At 49.0% G+C, this 17,267-nt stretch overlaps 1 protein-coding gene across 13 annotated transcripts in view; it reads right to left on the reverse strand.

The window, feature by feature from the left end:
- Window positions 1–17,267, reverse strand: part of LOC142256901 (myosin-10-like) — a 304,675-nt gene that overhangs the window by 36,529 nt on the left and 250,879 nt on the right. For all 13 annotated transcript variants that reach the window (XM_075328868.1, XM_075328880.1, XM_075328877.1 and 10 more), the window contains 6 exons: window positions 7,917–8,048; window positions 3,635–3,841; window positions 2,686–2,823; window positions 2,311–2,434; window positions 2,004–2,175; window positions 1,700–1,912 (listed from right to left, as the gene is read on the reverse strand). In XM_075328868.1, the coding sequence (XP_075184983.1) occupies window positions 1,700–1,912; window positions 2,004–2,175; window positions 2,311–2,434; window positions 2,686–2,823; window positions 3,635–3,841; window positions 7,917–8,048 (986 nt within the window). The remainder of the gene's footprint in view (window positions 1–1,699; window positions 1,913–2,003; window positions 2,176–2,310; window positions 2,435–2,685; window positions 2,824–3,634; window positions 3,842–7,916; window positions 8,049–17,267) is intronic.

The raw sequence follows: 17,267 nt of genomic DNA on the forward strand, positions 1-17,267 counted from the left end.
GGATCAGAATCCTGATCTGATACCTCCGCTTCATCCTCCAGAGAGTCCCCCTGCTGGGACCCTGAACAGTGTGATGAAGTGGAGGGAATTTCCCAGCGACCCCGCTTGGGCGGCCTGGGACTGCGGTCCGTGTCAGAGACCTCACCCTGGGACCTATGGGTTACCCCAGGGGCACTTTGCTGTTCCAATTGAGGGGGACCAGGGGTCAAGGATTGGACAGTGCCCGGGGCCTGAATCACCGGTCTGTACTGCAATGCTTCCAGTATTTTAGCAGACCATTTATCCATACTCTCAGACAGTTTGTCAGCAAAGGCTGCAAACTCCGTCCCTGTCACCTGGACAGTGGTAGCAGGTGGTTCCACCTGGGCCACCAGTCGCAGAGGCTCCGGCTGAGTAAGTGCCACAGGGGCCGAGCATTGCACACAATGAGGGTCAGTGGAACCTGCCGGTAGTACAGCTTTACATGAGGTACAGGTTGCAAAGTACTCCTGTGCTTTGGCACCCTTGCCTTTTGCAGATGACATGTTGTCTCCTCTGAGAACAACAGGAGGGTATATAGCCAAAAATCAATAGAGCGACCGCACAGTGCAAATGTATAGCCTATAAGCCTATATATATATACACTTCGGCACTCAGTGGGGCCAGCACCACAGGTGCTGCTTACCGACCGCTCAGAGCGGTTGTGTGATCACCAGATTCCCTGCCTGGGTCTCCCTGTGTTGTCTCTCCTCTCCAGCGTCTGAATCGCTGACAGGAATGGCTGCCAGCGTTCTGTGGGGAGGAGGGGACCGTGGGCGTGCCCAAGAAAAGTGCGGGAATCTAGTGCCCCAGTGTACTGAGTGAGGAGGGAGGAGGATACTAATGTATGCTCCAGCCCTCAGCGCTGACGATCTGTGCAGCGTCCCGCCCTTCCCCTGACTGGCAGGCCTGTGGGCGGGAATATACGACACTAGGCCGCAGAAGCCGGGGACTAAAGTTATAAGCGCGGCCGGCAATAAGCGCGGCCGCGCGGTAGTCCCCGGCGCACTAACACACCCAGCAGTGCTGGAATGTGTATGGCACAAGCGCTCCATGCGCGGTAGTCCCCGGCGCACTAACACACCCAGCAGTGCTGTAATGTGTATGGCACAAGCGCTCCATGCGCGGTCACCACGGGGACACAGAGTACCTCATAGTAGCAGGGCCTTGTCCCTGACGATACCCAGCTCCTATCCAGCAGATTCCCAGGGGCTGCGGAGGGAGCACGGTCCCAGTGCCTGGAGACCGATCCGGTTCCCACTTCACCCAGAGCCCATTAAGGGATGGGGAAGGAAAACAGCATGTGGCTCCTGCCTGTGTACCCGCAATGGGCACCTCAACCTTAACAACACCGCCGACCAGAGTGGGGTGAGAAGGGAGCATGCTGGGGGCCCTGTTATGGGCCCTCTTTTCTTCCATCCGACCTAGTCAGCAGCTGCTGCTGACTAAGTTGTGGAGCTTATGCGTGGATGTGTGCCTCCTTCGCACAAAGCATAAAAACTGAGGAGCCCATGAGCACGGGGGGGTGTATAGGCAGAAGGGGAGGGGCTTTACACTTTTAGTGTAATACTTTGTGTGGCCTCCGGAGGCATAGCTATACACCCAATTGTCTGGGTCTCCCAATGGAGCGACAAAGAAAAATAATACTGACTAATACTGCAGGTCTTCTGGTAACTCTCACCTAAGTTCTTGCTGTGTTGCAGTAGAATCTAGAGTGTCTTCGAGTTCAGACTTCAATGCCTCTAACTCTTCCCCTAGGTCCCGACGCTGCTTTTCTGCTTTTGTCCTTGCGGCCTTTTCAGATTCCATGTCTTCATGTAATTCTGTGATCTGAGACTGGAGTTCCCGCAGCTGCTTCAGTAAGTTATTCTTTTGACTTGCTTCTTCTTCAATCCTACATGGAAACAAGATCAATATGAATATTAGGTAATATTAGGGCTGTAAGACTCAGTCAGTATCAGGCGGTGCAGCGCTGGTTTGGTTACCTGGCTAGTGCGGCTTGCAGCTCCTCTTCCTTACGGGCCAGTTGTTGTTTCAGTTCCTCAATTTGCTGCTGAAGCTCTAAAATCTGATCCTGTAAATCTGTTGTTTCTCCATCCAGCTTCCTTTTCATCTTTTCCATCTCTTGCCTGCCCTTTTCTTCTTTCTTTAGACGATCTGAAATGTTTTTTTTTTATAAAGCAATAATATTATTAGATAATATTTTGCTAATAGTCATCTTTCTGTACTAAAGGAAATAAGTGCTGGACATCTCATGGCTTTGAAGCCAAATTGTTACTGGAGATATTCTACCTTCCATATCGGCAATGACGGCTTCATACTTGGTGCGGAGTTTGCTTAGACTCTTTATTTTCTCTTCTTCTTCGGCCATGTTTGATGTAAATTCACCAATTCTTTCCTCCATTAACTTCCGTTCCTGTTAAAAAATAAACAATAAATTGTTGTCTAGCGCATTGAGTTGTACAATTCCAGTAATGTTTTTCTTGTACCATCAGTGTTCATAAGCATTGTGCAGTCAATTCTCTCCTCCAAGCAAACTATTACGTTGCAATAAATTGACTTGTTCAGGTCACACCTTCAATACCTCCTATTATTTCCCATATCTCTGATAAATATTCCACAGCGGCTGAGTGCGCCTGGTTTCCATATACAATACAATGATCGCACCTTACTGAGTTTGGCATTTTGGTCTTCTAATAGGAGAATATCTTCTTCCAACTTTTTAAATTTCCCTTCTGTTGTCACTTTCTCTAGCTGCAGTTTCTGCCGGGCGGCCTCCTCCTCCTCAAGCTGCTCTTCCAAGTCCTGAATATTGCAAAGAATTATAGAAAATGGTCAAATTCAGTTGTAATCGTAGTAATGACATTCTCAAGGATTGGATTATTTTAACACACACACATACAGTATATGTAAGGGCGGCTTTGCACGTTGCAACATCGCACGTGCGATGATGGTGGGGCAAATCGAAAGTGACGCACATCCGGCGTCACTTTCGACATCGTAGTGTGTAAATCCTAGATGATACAATTAACGAGCGCAAAAGCGTCGTTATCGGATCATCGGTGTAGGCTCCGACTTTTTCATAATTACGCTGCCGCGACAGGTACGATGTTGTTCCTCGTTCCTGCGGCAGCACACATCGCTGTGTGTGAAGCCGCAGGAGTGAGGAACATCAGCTTACCTGCCGCCGCCAGCTATACGGAAGGAAGAAAGTGGGCGGGATGTTTACATCCTGCTCATCTCCGCCCCTCCGCTTTGATTGGCCGCCTGCCGTGTGACGTCGCTGTGACCTTGTACGACCCGCCCTCTTAGGGAGGAGGCGGTTCGCCGGCCACAGCGACGTCGCAGAACAGGTAAGTGCATGTGAAGCTGGCGTAGCGATAATGTTCGCTACGCCAGGAATCACAAGATATCGCTGCTGCGACAGGGGCGGGACTATCGCGTGCGACATCGCAGCATCGGCTTGCGATGTCGCAACCTGCAAAGCCCGCCTTAGTCTAACAATTCAATTCCTAAATCCCCAAATATTAGTGTCACCCCTGGGGACTATATAGTCTGCAGCCAAATAAGGTTTGGAACCTTAGTGTGAAAATAAATAGTCCGGCCACCTCTTTACCTGCACGTGTTGCTGCATCTTCTTCTTATCATTTTGTAACTGTAGATTCCGCTCTTCCTCTTCTTCTACACGAGACTCCAAGTCATGTAAGATTTCCTCCAGCTCCTGCTTCTTTGCTGCAAGTCTGGCCCGCATTTCCTCTGCTTCGGCAAACAGCTCGGTCTCTGCTTGAAGCTGTTCAGCCAGAATATTTTTCTCTTCCACCAACTACAATAAGGAAACATGAGAAAAACGCAATAGGATCTTTAAAAGGAAAACATGTCATTTGTTTCAGTTCAGCTGGAAAATACCACCACAAAGATGGCGCTAAAGTAAGAGATTGGAAATGGTTAGATTACCGGATAAGCGCATTGATGGCAAACTGATATGATACGCCACCAATTTCTGATCAGTGGTCACCCACCACAATCACAAATATCAATGTAGTGCAATTAAAATGGGACATATGGGAAAACCAGACAAAACAAAATATCTAATACAAGCCTTCATTTGTAAGATAGGACAAAGCTGTAAACTGTGCAGAACATACCTAAAGACTATTTACAACTTTTTTTTATTCAGCTAATGTTTCTAAAACAGAAAATAAACCACTTATACAAATAGTTTGATAAGATAATACTATTTCATACATCCAGCTTTAACCCCTCTGTGAGCAGGCTTGAATGAATCTTAATGACAGGCTATTTTTTCCGCTTTTGCTTCTTTACTTCTCAGCAGCAAATGTGTTTATTTTTTTTTTTATTGAAGTGATTGTATGAGACTTTTGTTTTATGTAAGACAATTTGTTTTACATTTATAACATTATTTTGGGGGGGTATAGATTTATTACTGCATAATTTATACTGTTTTTCTTGTGACACAAATATAGAAAAAAACAATATTTGTTTTAGTTTTATTTTGTTTGGACTTTTTATTATTTATTCACAAGTCACACAGAATAACCTGTTTAACCCTAGAACGCATACCTGGGGCCTCGCAGGCCTGCTAGGTCATTTGTTTTCTATGGTAAATTGTTATGCTTGCGCGTTCTAGGGTTAATGAATACCCCAGGTTACTACTAGTGATGGGCGAATAGTAATTTTTTGCGTTCAGATAATGCTTACCAAATACCGAGTGCTATTCCAGTATTCACAAGAAAAATACTCGGGTTCCCCATTGGCGCATTAGGTTCGTTATTCGTGATGAATCTCAGAATAGTACTTTCAGATTTGTTACGAAGAATCCGAACACAAATAGTTACTATTCACCAGTCACTAGCTACTACCCAATTTGTTGTATTCTTTGCATTGGGGGCTTTTTATTTTGTATTACTTTTTCTTTTTTTGCAGATTTATATCTTTATATTTTTTATATAATGTGTCCTCTAGGAGATCATAAAAGATATCTGGAGAAAAGTATTTTTTATTTTGTTCTTTTTTTACACTGTAACTGGGGCATCCACAAGAGCCCCAGTTACAGGGGGTAAAACCCCTGCAGAGCCATCTGAGTCTAATAGGACCAGGCGGCTCTGATATGCTGGCAGAGAACTGATGATCAGGTGATTGTCAGGTCCTAAAAAGGCAATGCCAATGCTTCTGCTAGCTACATAGCGGTTACTAATTTATATGTAGACGCAGTGAGAAACAAAAGATTTAGTCCCGCACTGTAAATTTACAAACCGAGAACCAAGCATTGTAAATTTATAATGCTTGGCCGTTATCATGTAGGGGAATAAAGGGTTAGGCCCACCCCTCCATCTGTACCCAGTGTCCTGTGTAGTAGCTGTAAAATGTCATGGTAACTGTAAATGGCTTGCTTGTGTGATTTCGCCACCAGGTGGCAGTGTTGCTTTAGATATGTCCTGGCACCTGGGTAGGCAGGGAGAGAGAAATGGAAGGAGCATAGGTTAGATATAAGGAAGTGTTAGAGGGAAGGAGACAGGAAAAAGGACCAGGGAGATTTAGAAGCAAGTTGTCCCAGGCAACAGATACTGAACCTATGGGTCACCCCCACAGGTGCGACACGCGGAATCGTGGACGGATGACGGAACTGCATCCCCCACGGAGAGGTGTTTAGTCTGACAGTCTAGCGTCGGTGCCTGCTGGTGGTAACAGGAGAAAGCCGAGTTTGTATGTTCTCCCCGTGTTTGCGTGGGTTTCCTCCGGGTTCTCCGGTTTCCTCCCACACTCCAAAGACATACTGATAGGGACTTTAGATTGTGAGCCCCAATTGGGACAGTGTTGCCAATGTATGTAAAGCGCTGTGGAATTAATAGCGCTATATAAGTGAATAAAATTATTATTATTATTATTATTATTACTTATGGAAAAGACTAGTGCGCCCACTGGAGGTGGGGGTATGTCTGGATGGCCCGGCATGAAGAGGAGACCCCTTCAGGGATGCGGACCCCTGTGCGAATATGAAGTGGAGTGAGGGAAAGGAAGGGCTTTAGACTGTAGACGGTGCCTAATAACAGACTGCTGCAACTGTGTTGTGTGAATAGGAGAAAAAAAACCCTTTGAAACATATACCGGTGCTGGCAAGATGCGGACCAAAGCTGTATCACAGAAATAAAGTTGGAAATGTTTAAGAAAGAACCGAGCAGGGTCTTTGTTGTCTGAAGCAGAAAAGTGAACCTCCCTGTCGCCGCACTACAATCAAGTTAATACAGGCCTGCAGGGTAAACTGAAATGCTGCAGACTTACAGATGTCTAGTGTGTTATCAGTAGTGAAAATATATGGAAATTAAAAAGATATTGCGTGCACATAAAGGTGGTGTCACACACAGCGACGACGACAACGACGTCGCTGCTACGTCACCATTTTCTGTGACGTTGCAGCGACGTCCCGTCGCTGTCGCTGTGTGTGACATCCAGCAACGAGCTGGCCCCTGCTGTGAGGTCGCCGGTCATTGCTGAATGTCCTGCTTCATCTTTTCATCGTCGCTCTCCCGCTGTGAAGCACACATCGCTGTGTGTGACAGCGAGAGAGCGACGAAATGAAGCGAGCAGGGAGCAGGAGCCGGCGTCTGGAAGCTGCGGAAAGTTGTAACCACTGTAAACATCGGGTAACCAAGGGAAGACCTTTCCCTGGTTACCCGATATTTACCTTCGTTACCAGCCTCCGCCGCTCTTGCTGCTAGTGCCGGCTCTTGCTCTGTGCACCTGTAGCTGCAGTACGCATCGGGTTAATTAACCCGATGTGTACTGTAGCTAGGAGAGCAAGGAGCCAGCGCTAAGCAGTGTGCGCGGCTCCCTGCTCTCTGCACTGTGACATGTAGCTGCAGTACACATCGGGTTAATTAACCCGATGTGTACTGTAGCTAGGAGAGCAAGGAGCCAGCGCTAAGCAGTGTGCGCAGCTCCCTGCTCTCTGCACTGTGACATGTAGCTGCAGGACACATCGGGTTAATTAACCCGATGTGTACTGTAGCTAGGAGAGCAGGGAGCCAGCGCTAAGCAGTGTGCGCAGCTCCCTGCTCTCTGCACATGTAGCGACGTTATGATCGCTGCTGCGTCGCTGTGTTTGACAGCTAAGCAGTTATCATAATAGCGACTTACAAGGTCGCTGTTACGTCACAGAAAATGGTGACGTAACAGCGATGTCGTTGGCGCTGTCGCTATGTGTGACACCAGCTTTACTTTCCTCCAAGATCTCCTGCTTCCACAGTTAATTAGTAAGAAGAAAGAAAAATGAATAGAATAACACATCACTGGTGCGCTCTGCAATCAAAAAGGCATATGGCTCTGCATATCTGTATACACAGGACAGCAGGCTCATTTTCACTACATTATTCTTTATTAGGAAAAGGAGCGTCTGAAGAAAACATCTAAGAATACGCTCTAGTCTGTCAATTACAAGAAAGATGGTTTTTTTTACCCTTGTAAAAATAAAAGTTAATTTTTAATATACGAGACCGCTTTATGGAATGATATGATGGATGAAATTCTCCTTTTCCTTTTGATTTCTGGGTGTGCTTCCACCCTTCCATGTCGGATCCTCCGGAGTCTACAGGCATCTATTTGGACAACTTACTGGGGTAAGCTATCTCTTGTGTATTTTTTGAATTTTTCTTTAATATATGTCTTTCATCAATTAGAAAAAAATTGCAAGTTAACATAGAAATTATATAGAATGATCTAACACAATGTCTGACGACATCACATCATACAGTACAACATGGCCGCCTGGAATCAGATTCTCTGAAACTGTAAAGAATATCCACCTGCAAAACTAAAGCAGTCTACAAATGAGTGTCCAAGGGCAAAGAACCATGGAGTATCTACTGATTGTTCGCTCTCACCTGCTGAAATTTGCCTCCCATGTCCTTAAGTTCCATCTCTGTCTTCAAATGAGAGTCTTTGACCTTCTGCAGCTCAACCACCTTTGCCTGCATTACTTCATCCTGTCGAGTGACTTGTAGTAAGGGCTTCACCTATAGAAAGAAATAGTTTTACTATCATTTTTGGGAGGGAATATTATGGTAATTTTTATGGTATGTTTACAGATGAAGCAACATATTCACATTATTTAGAATGAATAGTAAACTGCAGATAGCACATATCCCAAAGTCAGGAGAAGGCATCTTATAGGGTGTAGTAACCATGCTTGGCCTAATGGCTGAGGTTGAGATAAACCATCAGCTGTCCACAGAATAGATACTTCCTAGATCGGTGAGGACTGACCACTGAAAACCCTATCAAAAGCCGTTAGCTGTTGGGCTCACATAAAACTGGCCATTTTTGTGTGCTAAGTATCTCAATTTTTGGATGTTTTTCATAGGAGTAAGGCTATGTGCGCACGTTGAGCTTTTCCCCACGGAAACGCGTTTTGAACTGCAGCGTAACTGCATGTGTTAAGCTTACCCAGCAAAGTCTATGAGAAAGCCGAAAAATCAATGCACACGCTGCGTTTCTAAATGCAGCGTTTTGGATGCCCAAAATCGGTGCGGAAAAAAAAGCAGCATGTCACTTCTTTTGTGCGTTGTAGCTGCGTTCTCCACCCATTGAAATCAATGATGTGGGTCAGAACGCAACCAAAATGCACTTGGACTGCATTTTTGTTGCGTTCCGCATGCTTTAAACGCAAGTCTTTTCAGTCTCTGTCAATGTCGGTCAATCTGTCTGTGGATGTCGGTGAATCTCCCTCTGTCAGTTGGTCGCTCTGTCTGTCTATCAGTGTCGGGATGTGTGCGGGGATGTCGGTGGTAATGTCGGGATGTGTGCGGGAATGTCGGGTTGTGTGCGGGGATGTGGCGGTAATGTCGGGACGTGTGCGGGGATGTCGGCGGTAATGTCAGGATGTGTGCGGAAATGTCGGGTTGTGTGCGGGGATGTGGCGGTAATTTCGGGACGTGTGCGGGGATGTCGGCGGTAATGTCAGGATGAGTGTGGGGATGTCGGGACGTGTGCGGGGATGTCGGCGGTAATGTCGGGATGTGTGCGGGGATGTGGCGGTAATGTCGGGACGTGTGCGGGGATGTCGGCGGTAATGTCGGGATGTGTGCGGGGATGTGGCGGTAATGTCGGGACGTGTGCGGGGATGTCGACGATAATGTCGGGATGAGTGCAGGGATGTCGGGATGTGTGCAGGGATGTCGGCGGTAATATCAGGATGTGTGCGGGGATGTCGGCGGTAATGTCGGGATGTGTGCGGGGATGTCGACGGTAATGTTGGGATGTGGGCGGTAATGTGGGGACGTGTGCGGGGATGTCGGCGGTAATGTCGGGTTGTGTGCGGGGATGTCGGCGGTAATGTCAGGATGTGTGCGGGGAAGTCGGCGGTAATGTCAGGATGTGTGCGGGAATGTTGGGTTGTGTGCAGGAATGTGGGCGGTAATGTCGGGATGTATGCGGGGATGTCAGCAGTAACGTCAGGATGTGTGCGGGAATGTCGGGTTGTGTGCGTGGATGTCGGCGGTAATGTCGGGATGTGTGCGGGAATGTCGGGATGTGTGCGGGGATGTCGGCGGTAATGTCGGGATGTGGGTGGGGATGTCGGTGGTAATGTCGGGTTGTGTGCGGGGATGTCGGCGGTAATGTTGGGTTGTGTGCGGGGATGTTGGCGGTAATGTCAGGATGTGTGCGGGGATGTCAGCGGTAATGTCGGGATGTGGGCGTTAATGTCGGGATGTGGGCGGGGATGTCGGCGGTAATGTCGGGATGTGTGCGGGGATGTCGGCGGTAATGTCGGGATGTGGGCGGGGATGTCGGGATGTGGGCGGGGATGTTGGCGGTAATGTCGGAATGTGGGCGGTAATGTTGGGATGTGGGCGGGGATGTCGGCGGTAATGTCGGGTTGTGTGCGGGGATGTCGGCGGTAATGTCAGGATGTGTGCGGGGAAGTCGGCGGTAATGTCAGGATGTGTGCGGGAATGTTGGGTTGTGTGCAGGAATGTGGGCGGTAATGTCGGGATGTATGCGGGGATGTCAGCAGTAACGTCAGGATGTGTGCGGGAATGTCGGGTTGTGTGCGTGGATGTCGGCGGTAATGTCGGGATGTGTGCGGGAATGTTGGGATGTGTGCGGGGATGTCGGCGGTAATGTCGGGATGTGGGTGGGGATGTCGGCGGTAATGTCGGGTTGTGTGCGGGGATGTCGGCGGTAATGTTGGGTTGTGTGCGGGGATGTTGGCGGTAATGTCAGGATGTGTGCGGGGATGTCAGCGGTAATGTCGGGATGTGGGCGTTAATGTCGGGATGTGGGCGGGGATGTCGGCGGTAATGTCGGGATGTGTGCGGGGATGTCGGCGGTAATGTCGGGATGTGGGCGGGGATGTCGGGATGTGGGCGGGGATGTTGGCGGTAATGTCGGAATGTGGGCGGTAATGTTGGGATGTGGGCGGGGATGTCGGCGGTAATGTCGGGATGTGTGCGGGGATGTCGGGATGTGTGCGGGGATGTCGGCGGTAATGTCGGGATATGTGCGGGGATGTCGGGATGTGAGCGGTAATGTCGGGATGTGTGCGGGGATGTCGGGATGTGGGCGGTAATGTCGGGATGTGTGCGGGGATGTCGGGATGTGTGCGGGGATGTCGGCGGTAATGTCGGGATGTGTGCGGTGAAGATGATAATCGGGACGCCACACACAGACAGAGCTGCGGTATGACAATGAAGTCGGGTGCAGTTCACCCGAGTTCATTCTCACCGTGCGACTCTGTCTGTGTCGGCTGTCAGCCGGCATGTAGCAGAGCTGAATTGCCGGGGGAACGCACTGTCAAAAATGCATCCAAAACGCATGGAAAAAGCATCCAAAATGCATGCGTTGTGGATGCATTTTATTTTATAAACGCAGTGTCCAGTCTGCCAGAGGGTGCGTTCTTTTCCGCACTTCAGAGAACGCAACGTGCGCACATAGCCTAATGCAGGTCTATATTCCCATAATCATTGTTGTACATGTCTTAGCACTACAGAGTGCAGCTGTCTCCTTTTTGCTACAGTGCAGAGATGTGGAACTGCACATGCACTGCCGCTTTAATGGCAGTTTATGAGGCTGATGGAGGTGGCCAAGTCCTGCGCTCATCTAGCCCCATAAGGGTGTAAATAAAACACTGGGTGCACAGCCTGATTGTATATCAACTGGATGCAGCGTCCTGCATGAAAAAGTAGAAGCCAAGCAACAGAAGAAAAAAGCTCATGCATAATGGACGCGCAATCCAGAGAGTGAAGCAGTATCACCGTGGTCTTGAGTCAATAACAATCTTTATTTAGAAAATCCAAAACACACAATATATGGATAAAATCAATTAAAAACATGCAGTATCAAATCCACATCCCCCATAGATGACAATGAGGGGGTATGACCATGTGCAAAGGATACAAAAAATATGCAAAAATTGCGACCCTTATCACAATACAGAATGGTATAGTGAGCAGACCTCTAAGAGTGTAATGTGGCGCCCCTGAGGCTTCCGTCGCCACAGAGATATTGCACCTCAGCCAGAGGTGTGATGTCCCATCCTGGGTAAGAATGAGGTCATATGCCGGTCCACAGACTAAACTTGCACACACCAATTGGTAGGCATACACTGGGTCAGGGATAGTGGAAGCAACCCCCATAGATGTATTCATGGGGCCATAAGTCCCATTTCTGGTCCCAATAGTGTGAGTGGGGCCTAGTCAGTGGGTCTGTGGGAGGAGTCAGAAAGTGTGAGTAGATAAGGGAACCAGGAAGTTCAAGTCTAGATGGTCTGAGAGAGGGAGAAGAAGAGGGAGGTAGTTATCTCAGGAGAGTGAAGGAGAGAAAGTGACAGCAAGAAGTTCCTGGTGGAGATTTTGGGGTCTAGTTAGGCCCAGGTGACACCCAAAGAAGGCAAGAAAGGATTCCAGGGCCACGGAAGGGCTTATTGGCTCGTGGCCTGTTCCCCAGGAAGATAGGGTGGAGGGCTCTGGCTGCATTCGGGGACGGTCCCCAGACAGAGGGAAGAAAGGCATTTCCTCATAAAGTAACACCGAAGGCCCAGGGTGGTTGCAAGCGCCCAGGGCCACAACCTGCCACAGTTCCCCTGGGAAGAGGGCAAGAAACCAGTGAGGCAAGCCCCTTGTTCAGGTCCTGTGGTGGAGGCCAAGACCAGTTCATCTAATAGAGTCGAGGCTGAGAAGACAGTCAGGGAAAGAGACACAGTGAGGGGTGCACCGGTACTGGCTCCTGAACTACCTGGGATCGGCGGAGGTCCCTGACAGTGGATCCTGGCACGGCGTGGGCAACCGGTCCGCGGCCGAATTAACTGAACAGTGAGTAAAACATCTGAACTGCAATCCTGTGTCGTCTGTTTTGTCCTGCACTGCATCTATAAACATCATAGACTCTTACAAGCACGAACGGTTGCCCCGGGGTACCGCTCCTCCTGTGGGGAGCAGAACCACCATAGCTGCCATTACATCAGCCCCGGAGACCCCATCCAGCAGCGGCGGCTCCATAGCCGCAATCCACATGTGGCGTCACGAATATATATTTCCACAACCTTTATTATTGATCATCACCCCCACAGCCGCCATATTAACTGACCCCGCCAGGGTCACGGAGTCGGGCCCCTCCACAGCTGACTACCCGGGACTAGTCCGGCCTGACACCGGGTCATCCAAAGCCCTGGGGTGGGCGAGTCATGTAAACCGATAAGTAGATATATATAATATATATCTGTCAGGGCATAAGCAAGTACCAGTGTCAGTAAGGTCTGTATAGCTAAGGGATAAGTCCTTTACTCATAAGGAAGTTGAGCTATATTAGTACCAGACTGTCTAATCCTCAGGGCCACAACATAACAGGATATACAAAAAACAATGCAATACCTAGAAGTATATGCCGCAGGGTACCTCGTAACCCTGAGACCCTGTATATAGACAATAGATACAGTATTCAATGATGTAAAACCGGCAAGACATGTAATAGCTCAACAATCCAGCACTCTATAGAGAGGTAGCAGTATACATCACCAACGGTATGTCTAATTATTCATTTATTAAATAACTGATTGCTGCTGTTGTCTTCTATAAATACTTACTAGGGCACAATCCTGAGCACACTTTCCCCTGATGAAGCTGTCCTCAGCGATACGCATGGGGCCACTCCACATCCCCCCATGGGTATTACCATGCGCTTTCTGTCCTATTCTCAGGTTGGGTATACTGCTACCTCTCTCTATAGAGTGCTGGATTGTTGAGCGGTTACAGTTCTTGCCAGTTTTACATCATTAAATACTGTATCCATTGTCTACATACAGGGTCTCAGGGTTACAAGGTACCCTGCGGTATATACTTCTAGGTATTGCATTGTTTTTTGTACATCCTGTTATGTTGTGGCCCTGATGATTAGACAGTCTGGTACTAATATAGCTCAACTTCCTTATGAGTAAAAGGACTTATCCTTTAGCTATACAGACCTTACTGACACTGGGACTTGCTTATGCCCTGACAGATATATATTATATATATATCTACTTATCGGTTTACACTCTTAGAGGTCTGCTCACTATACCATTCTGTATTGTGATAAGGGTCGCAATTTTTGCATATTTTTTGTATCCTTTGCACATGGTCATACCCCCTCATTGTCATCTATGGGGGATGTGGATTTGATACTGCATGTTTTTAATTGATTTTAACCATATATTGTGTGTTTTGGATTTTCTAAATAAAGATTGTTATTGACTCAAGACCACGGTGATACTGCTTCACTCTCTGGATTGCGCGTCCATTATGCATGAGCTTTTTTCTTCTGTTACTTGCCATTAGTGATGAGCGAGCATGCTTGTAACTACTCGGTACTCGCACGAGTATCGCTGTACTCGGGCTGCTCGGCGGGGACCGAGTAATCTCGCGATACTCGTGCTGTACTCGTGGTCTTCATTTCTGCATGTTGGCGCTCTTTTGAGAGCCAGCCCTCATGCAGGGATTGGCTGGCAGACCACTGCAATGCCACAGCCCTGTTAGTTGTGGAATTGCAGTGATTGGCCGGCCTGCACAGCGTGACCGAGCCTTTATATCGGCCGGCGCGCTGTGCTCTGCTCACAGCTATCCAGACAGTCAGTGCAGGGAGAGTGTCGCTGATTCAGGGAAAGCTTTGCGGCCCTTTATAGCTTTTTCAGTTGCAGGGCTGCAAACAGTGTGACCAAAAGTCCTTCTCAGGACTATTCTAGTTGTATACAGGCAGGCAGGGTATAGCCAGGTCGGAGTACAGTAGCAGAGTCCTTCTCAGGACTATTGTTGCTATATACAGGCAGGGTATAGCCAGGTCTGAATACAGGCTAGTGACCAAAAGAGTCCTTGTCAGGACTATTGTACCAGAATACAGGCAGGCAGGCAGGCAGGGTAGTGGTGACCGTATACCAGCCTTCATCATATCTGGGGCTGGTGTACACAGTGTAAAACAGTCCAGATAGTGTCTGACTTGTCTGTAATTGTCGCTCCCCAAAAAAACCTGTTAGGTTCTTATTGCGTCCGTGCTTGGTTTTTAAAACCGCACGTGTGTGCCTGTTGGTGGCAGCGTACAGGTGCACTTGTGTGCAATTTCCAGAAACTTTGATATAACGCACAAGTAGTGAATATACACGTCAGCAGTGCACAGCATTGCAAAATGCGCAAGGGCATTGGCAAGGAACAAGGAAGTGGACGTGATGGTGGTGCAGGCAGAGGCCGAGGTCGTGGGCAAGCTCTAATTTCGCCACAACAAAGGGCCACATCTAGTCGCTCGCACGTCCTGTCCCAAATTCTTGGGGACCGCAGCAGTACACCGCTCTTGAACCAAGACCAGTGTCAACAGGTTGTTAGTTGGATAGCAGATAATGCTTCCAGTCAGATTGGCACCACCACAAACACTCTGTCTTCCACACGGTCAAGTGTCAGTAGCCGTGATACTGCACCGCACATTTCTGAACCTGATCCTCCTTCCTACCACCAGGCTGAGTACATGTCCTCCTCGGACATTAATGATCCCACACTTGGACACTCGGAAGAGCTGTTCACGTTTCCATTCACACATTCTGGCCTCTCGCCAGCTCATATTGAAGTGGGTCATGAGGAGATCGTCTGTACAGATGGCCAAATATTTGAGCAGCCACGTTCTCACGAAGTTGGCAACGTGTCTCAACAAGTGGTGGACGATGATGAGACACAATTGTCAGGAAGTCAGGAGGAGGAGCAGGGTGCGGAAGAGGAAGACGACGTGGTGGATGATCCAGTAACTGACCCAACCTGGCAGGAGGATATGCAGAGCGAGGACAGCAGTGCACAGGGGGAGGGAGGCGTAGCATCACAACAGGCAGTAAGAAGCAGGGTGGTGGCCCCAGGCAGAAGTCAGGCAACCGTTCCCCGGAACAACACGACGACACAAGGTGCCTGTACAAATGTTAGGTCTTCCCGAGTCTGGCAGTTTTTTAAGTTGGATCCAGATGATTCAAAAAAGGCCATTTGCAACACCTGCCGTGCCAGCATCAGCAGGGGTACCAAAACTAGCAGCCTGACCACCACCAGCATGATCAGGCACATGTCAGCCAAGCACCCGACTTTGTGGGAAGTACAACAGAGTCGAGGAGCAGTGCTTGCTGATGTCACTGCTACGTCTTCGCTGGTTGTGCATGCGAGCCAATCCTCTGTCCATGCTGCCTGCGAACAAGCCTCCTCCACTCCTGCACCTGCAGTTGCCTACGCAGAAAGAACACCATCATCAAGCACGTCCTTGTCCCAGCGCAGCGTTCAGTTATCCATTCAGCAAACCTTTGAACGCAGGCGCAAATACACTGCCAACACCCCACATGCCACAGTTCTAAATGCTAACATTTCGCGACTGCTTGCGCTGGAAATGTTGCCTTTTAGGCTGGTGGAGACAGAAGCATTCCGTGACCTGATGGCGGCAGCTGTCCCACGTTACTCGGTCCCCAGCCGCCACTATTTCTCCCGGTGTGCCGCCCCCGCGTTGCATAACCACGTGTCACAAAACATCACACGTGCCCTGAACAACGCTGTTTCACCCAAGGTCCACCTAACCACAGACACGTGGACAAGTGCTTGTGGGCAAGGCCGGTACATCTCGTTGACGGCACACTGGGTTAATATTGTGGAAGCTGGGACCCAGTCTGAGCGAGGGACGGAACACGTCCTTCCCACACCAAGGTTTGCAGGCCCTACCTCAGTCAGTGTTTCACCCACACTCTACAGCTCCGGAATGTCATGCTCTTCAGCCTCCTCCTCCTCCTGCGCATCCTCATCCACTGTGCCCTCCACACCAGTCACAAGCTGGAAGCACTGCAGCACTGCCTCGGCGAAGCGGCAACAGGCTGTGCTGAAGCTAATCTGCATAGGTGACAAACCCCACAATGCAGAAGAGCTGTGGACAGCTCTGAAACAGCAGGCAGATCACTGGCTCACACCTCTGAACCTAAAGCCAGGAAAGGTCGTGTGTGACAATGGCCGGAACCTGGTGGCGGCTTTGAGGCGAGGCCAGCTGACACATGTTCCATGCGTGGCCCATGTGCTCAACCTCGTGGTTCAGCGGTTTATAAAGTCATACCCAGAGCTGTCTGATCTGCTGGTAAAAGTTCGCCGCCTGTCTGCACATTTTCGAAAGTCACCTACTGCTTCAGCCGGCCTTGCCGGCTTTCAGTGCCGTTTGCATCTTCTGGCTCACAGACTGGTGTGTGATGTCCCCACGCGTTGGAATTCAACTCTGCACATGTTGGTCAGGATATGTGAGCAGAAGAGGGCAGTTGTTGAGTACCTGCATCACCTAAGCCGTCGGGAAATGGGTCAAACTCCACACATAACACCTGAGGAGTGGAGATGGATGTCAGACCTATGTACCATCCTCCAAAACTTTGAGGACTCCACCAAGATGGTGAGTGGTGATGACGCCATTATTAGCGTCACCATACCGCTACTCTGCCTTCTAAAACGGTCTCTGCTGAAAAACAAACATGATGCATTGCAGGCGGAGCGCGATGAGTTGCAGCAAGAAACAGTAGTGGGTGTGGGTGATAACACACAGCCCAGCCTCGTCTCATCACAACGTGCAGTGGAGGACTATGACGAGGAGGAGGATGAAGACATGGAGCAACTCTCCGGCCAAATTGAGGATATGACATGCACACCAGTCATATCCTCGGTTCAGCGTGGCTGGCCAGAGGACAGGGTAGATGAGGAGGAGGAGGAGGAGGACAGCAT

Source organism: Anomaloglossus baeobatrachus, chromosome 11 (assembly GCF_048569485.1).
Source record: "Anomaloglossus baeobatrachus isolate aAnoBae1 chromosome 11, aAnoBae1.hap1, whole genome shotgun sequence".
Classification (NCBI taxonomy): Eukaryota; Metazoa; Chordata; class Amphibia; order Anura; family Aromobatidae; genus Anomaloglossus; species Anomaloglossus baeobatrachus.